The 6,183-nt window shown below is 37.7% G+C and overlaps 1 protein-coding gene across 1 annotated transcript; it reads left to right on the top strand.

Annotated features, from left to right (window-relative positions):
• Positions 1-447: 447 nt before the first annotated feature.
• Positions 448-5,953, top strand: LOC117293503 (alpha-ketoglutarate-dependent dioxygenase alkB homolog 6-like). The gene is made up of 6 exons (XM_033775852.1): positions 448-635; positions 1,401-1,469; positions 2,022-2,129; positions 2,533-2,637; positions 3,083-3,211; positions 4,515-5,953. The coding sequence occupies exons 1-6, from the start codon at positions 600-602 to the stop codon at positions 4,785-4,787; spliced, it is 720 nt and encodes a 239-aa protein (XP_033631743.1). The 5' UTR covers positions 448-599; the 3' UTR covers positions 4,788-5,953.
• The last annotated feature ends 230 nt before the right edge of the window (positions 5,954-6,183 follow it).

Genomic DNA, 6,183 nt, shown 5'->3' with positions numbered 1-6,183 from the left:
AGTATCTATTGAAGAAACAAGAAGACAATTTGAAACAAATAAATCAAAATGTTTGTCTTGTCTTGAAAATGTAATCACTACCACTACCCATTTAATAATTCACAAGTCTAACATGTGACTAAGAACGTTGTTTTTGTGGAGGGGGTACATGAGCAAATAACAGTTAATAGCAGATAATTTCTGAGGTTTTTGTGATTAACCTCCGGCTAAAACTTTCTTAAAGGTCCTTAGGAACAAATTGTGATTAACAAAGATGGAGTTTCTATCAGTGTCTCACAGTTTTGACAAAAATAGGCACACCCCGCCCACCTTAGCCCCGCCTACCATTATGTGCGTGGTTATCAACTCTTGAGGGCGGTACATAATATTATTTTGTTTAACAACACGTAGTCTGTACACTTTTTGTGCAGACTTGTTTGTTTGTTTGTTTGAATTAATATTGGAGAAGTCTGGGGAGAGATGAACAGTTAATGTTATTGTTTTTTGTTGATGTTGTCTAACACACGTGTGTGACTGCTCTACAACAACAACCACCAAGCATCACGATCGGAACAGATCAGATCGCTCTCTGCTCTAGGACATTTGAAAGGGCTTTAGACATGTGTGATAACATTGAAGATTTCAAAGTGAAGGAGGTGATGATTGTTTTAATAAACTGTAAAACTCAACAAAGTTTTGAAATAAGTATGTCACGTGATTGTGAGTGAACTGAAACTGAAAGCTAACTAAATAATGTCATTGTTATTGTAAAACATAATAGCGAACTGCCATGACTGTCATAAGTACTTCGCTTCTCTAGCTTAGCTACTCCTTATTTATAATAATAACTACACAAGTTCAGCAGCAGATCAGAGATCAGGGGTGCGTTTTAGTGGCGTAACCAATAATTTTTTCGGTTGAATTTGCCATTGGTTAACCACTGGCCAATAACCGAAAGCAAAACGCACCCCTGACAGAGGAGGGTAGTAGATTTCCAAATTTTAAACAAATAATCTTTCCTCCTCTCCAACCTATCGACTATCCCTATAGATATATAAACATAAAACAGTTAAAACTTAACTCAGTGACTGATGTTAGCATTAATTTAGTGTTACCTGGTGTGGTTAGTCAGTGTACTGTTAGTGGTAAGAGTTAAATTTGGAGAAAACAAGAGTACAGTCTGACTAAGTCTACAGTACAGGACATGCTAGTTGCGATAACGTAACCCTCCTCCCGACGGCCGCCAGGAGGAGGGTTACGTTATCGCAACTAAGGACATGCAGGAAGAGATCTTCTATCTAATGAAGCTTAACAGTAACTCATTTCGTTTGGAAGATACAATAATATATCATTCTCAATAATGATTGAATGTTTAATTTATGTTGATTTCATTCTGAACCTTATTTTCTACTCATCCATAGGCTCCTAGTGCAGCTTACTACATTCCAAACTTCATCAGCAGAGAGGAGGAGAAATACTTAATAGACCAGGTAGGGATATTAACGGAAGATTTCTGTATATTTGTTAATTTATGTACAATGTCTAGTCCAAAGGATTAGCCATTAATGGCTTGGGCTTGGACTATGGCCATGGCTTAAATATTTAAAGGCTATGATGCCTTCATATAGTGTCGTTGAAGCCTTCATATACATGTAGTGTCGTTGAAGCCATCATAGCTGAAGGAGCTTGGTTCAAACACGGCTTAAGAAGGATAAGTGTGACCATTTATTGCTAAGGGCTGATTGAGAAAACGTGATGCACACACCTACAGTCGTAAACATGTACCATGTGGTCAAACATGAGACAGAGTGAGTGCTCTCAATCACATGAACAAGTACAATTTTGCTTTTTTCTAAGTCACAGTTTGTCATGTGATTGTTGATCTGTTGATCTGTGACTCTTTCCAAAAAACAAAAACAAAAATCATAATTGAAATAACGATTTTCCTTTACAGAACATCACTTTGTGTTGATCTCATATAAAAATCTTCTTTATCAAAGAGGTGACAGTGTTATTACCCCTCTTGGCTTTCTTTGATGCAGGTAAATTCAGCCCCCAAACCTAAATGGAAACAACTGTCAAATCGAAGGCTGCAGAACTGGGGAGGCCAACCTCACCCAAAAGGAATGATAGCAGAGAAACTTCCAAAGGTAAAAACTACTTCATTTCATACTTTATTATCTCACTAGCTTTTTGTCCAGTTTTGGTGGTTTTGTTGTCTAACATTTCACAGAACTTCTGTAGAAATGTCTCCAGTCATGGTCTTACTAACCCTTTAAATCTTGTAAATCGAACTGCTTTATTTACAAAATGAAACAATTTATTTCAACCTTTAGAATGGATTTAAACTCTCTTTAAAATGGAAAACAAGAGAGTAAGACAGAAGAGAAAAAAACAATAGCATGAGTACAGTAGGTTAAACTTTTCAACTGATTATAGGTCAGGTACGACTCTAATTGGCTTACTTACATTTGAGGGAAGGTGCAGTTGTGACTGACTTGTAGTAATGGGGAATGATATCGTACTGAATTTTCAAAATATTTTTGTTTTCAGTGGCTTGATGTATATACTCGGAAGGTTGCTGATCTTGGTGTGTTCGGTGATCTAGTTCCTAACCATGTCTTAGTTAATGAATACCAGCCAGGACAAGGTATAATGGTATGTACAGATATTTTATTATCAACACATTTGCCTCATTTCTGGTTAATAATTGTGTTTTTATAGTTCATAAACTAGGACGGGGCTTACTTCAAACAGCATATGAATGCAGACAGGAACAGACAAAGGAACACCTGTCAGTCTGCCCACTCCTGCCTGAGCCATGCACCTAAGACGACATGGAAGCCATGAACTACCGTCTTAGAGACTGTGTAGAGCACTGGACAGGACTTTTGTAGTGACCCAATAAGAAGACTACCAGAAACATTTTTTAGCATAAAATAATTTTAGCCCATGATCTGATTTCTATAAAAGTTATCTATTTCCTCCCTTTTGATTCCTAAGAACACTGAGTATTTTAAAGTAATATCCGGGAACAAGTTTTTGAAATATTTTTTCAATGACCGAATTTGAAATGACATCTTGATCTTGTATTTGCTTGTAGCCTCATGAGGATGGCCCATTGTTCCATCCGGTAGTCACTACAATCAGTCTCGGTTCTCATACATTACTGGACTTTTATCAACATCGACGAGACTCCACTCAAGAACCTTCAGCTCATCAATCTACTCAGGTAATAATACATGCTAAAACATAGGATTCAAACTGCCTCTAGCTACCAGACAATCTTGTTGGTTTAGTTGGTAAGACACTGCTCTAAAACTGCAAAGGTCATCGGTTTTTATCAAAAACTTGACAACTATAAAGCTTCTACAGGTAAATAGGACACCGCCAATATAGGGCTATAAGAGATCTAATATTAATTTTGTTTTTTTTACCCATACACCGATGTGTGTTAGCACTGTATACTCGGTACTTTCCCGAGTCGTGTGAAAAAATATCACAGGCATGTAGGGCTAGATGGCTCAGTTGGTAGAGCGCCGGCACGTTAATCCGGAGGTCTTTGGTTCAAATCCCACTCTAGTCAATTCTTTGTTCAACCCCAAAAAGCACAGGTAAATTCTATTACAAACATCTTCATTCACAGTGAGTAGGGATTCATGTCATGGCCATAAACTTGATCTGCACAGTCTCATGTGATATATGTGGCAAGAGCCAGTAGAGGAGAGTGCACCAATAGTAACAGGGTTAAGGGAACCTCTTTATAAAAGTTTGATTGAGTGGAATATTCCAATTGGATGAGTTAATAAGTCTGTCGAACCACCGGAATGTTCCATTGAAGCGTTCAAATTGCTTCTGCGCATATTCACTGGCATAGGATTGTTCCATAATGTCGCAGAGCAGCACAGCATGATAGGAACAGAAATGTTCTCTGCGCCTAGAACGTGCAAAGCTTTTTTCTAAGGTGACCCTAATTATTCCTATAAATGTATAAAGCCCTTTTTTCCTAACACCTCATTCCTGAGTGAGGATTTGTCACCTAGATTAACCCAACCTTGACCTGAGGATTTGAGGACTTGAAATCTCAAATAACTTGCCTACTTCTGACAGCTTAGCAGAATTGGTCTAAAGCCCAGTTCATACTTCCTTTCAATGCAAATGGGATGCGAATGTTTACGTCACATGGCTGTTTTCACAGCATGAGTTAAACACATTTCAACTGACACATTTCAACTGACGGATTGGCATTTGCAGGAAGTATGAAGTGAGCCTGTGTACAGATACTGGGCCCAATTTTATGGCTGTGCTTATTGCCGAACTCTGCGCTTACGATTACCATTCTCCGCTTACTTGCAAGCGCCAAATTTCTGTGTTAGTAAGCGAAGAATGCCTGGTATAAACTTATACGTACACGCACAAGCCAAAAGTCATTGCTGACCTGTGAAATACGCTTGATGTAAGGATGGCATTCCCTGCTTTCAATGATTTATTTGACATGAAACATCTCAACAAATTTTACTTTGTTCTCTCGTAAGGATGGCGATTCCTCATCTGAGACACCAGTCCAACATCATGTCTCATCTTTGCTCCTTCAACCTCGTAGTCTTCTGGTTCTTAAGGATGACATGTATACATCTTATCTCCATGGTATCACGGAGACAACCAGTGATCTTATCACAGACAAAGTAGTCAATGTTGACAGGATGGACCATAGCATCGGTGACACACTAGACAGGTCATGTCGCATTTCACTGACCATTAGACATGTTCCCAAAACTCTAAAAATGAACTTGTTTGGCAAGAGATGATAAAGAGCAGGATAACTGGATCACAGTATATTTGTAATTACAATAGAACAATCATTGTAATGGCCACTATAAAAGTTATAGACAAGTCTCTTCTACATTTTGTTTCAATTATTTCATTTCAATTATTCTGATTGTGAAGCCAAGGACTCTAATCACAGTACTGCCAAGAACACAATGGAGAAAAGACAAGGAAGGAAGTTTCAGTTTAAGATGTGGAAGGAAAAGCACAAACAAATTACTCAAGGGGAAATCAACGAAGTCGGGTACGGACTGAAAACCCAATCCACGTAGTGCCCCTGGCGTGATTCGAACCGGGTCCTAGAGGTGGAAGGCAAAAGATACCACTACGCCAACTCCACTACATAAAGTTAATAATTTTGTTTAAAGGTGGGGGTCGGGACCGGGACCTGGCCGTAGCAACCCGTTTCTAACCAAAACAAAATAATCAGACAGTTATCAAACTCAACTTTGCAATCACTCTATTTTTTCCATTTTTATTTTCAATTTTTCCAAACTTTTAAACATCAAATGTCAACTTTCTTGTCCGTTCGGACAATTTTTAAGAAGACTGTTGCAAAAACTAGTGTTTCTCATTAATATTAGTTTTAATTTTATAATCTAAACCAAATCCCAGCATGGAGTCATTGTACATTATCTACAGATAGTTCCATACTTTAATAATATCTTTTAGAGCTGACAGCAGCACATCGCTTTCTTTAGAAAACCACAAATTTGTTTCTAAAAAGCTTTTGCTAAATGTTTTTATAAGGACAGAATGTTATAATTTGTTTACAGCAGAATAAAGTATGATTTGGTATTCACACAAGATAAAATGATTCATTTGTATATGTCAATATTTTTGCCAGAGCTTAATGTACACAAACAATAATGACCTTCACCCTTCACATAACGCCACTTAAAAGGAAAAATTGAATTAATGAAAGAACAAATTTCAGAGATTAGGGACATCGTTATACTATACTTATTTTATACCAGAAGTCTGAACCTTCAAAGCATATAACCTCAAACATATGGCGTTAGAAGTTTTACTGTACGATTCAGTGTTTTCATTGATTCATACTCGGGCCTGATACTGTACGGAGGCAACAAAGGCGATTGCCTCCATGCCCCCCCTAGTCATTGCCTTGGTGCCCTTGAAATGCTCATGTAAAAATTTACAATTTCCTCATACATGTACACGCCATTGGGTGCCTTTTACCAGGGAGAAAATGCTTTGGTGCAATTGGCCTTTAAAAAAGAGGCCTGCATAAGTTTGCAGGTAGTTTTATTTTTAACTTTCTGATTTCATAATAATAATTTGTGTTTTCCCTCGCTGGATAAAATTCTATTAAAAAGTGAACTGTGAACTTTTTCATTAATGGGTGCAAGACTGAAA

This window comes from Asterias rubens, chromosome 1, assembly GCF_902459465.1.
Source record: "Asterias rubens chromosome 1, eAstRub1.3, whole genome shotgun sequence".
Taxonomy (NCBI): domain Eukaryota; kingdom Metazoa; phylum Echinodermata; class Asteroidea; order Forcipulatida; family Asteriidae; genus Asterias; species Asterias rubens.
The sequence above is the reverse complement of the archived record's forward strand: the minus strand, read 5'-3'. Positions and strand labels throughout refer to the sequence as shown.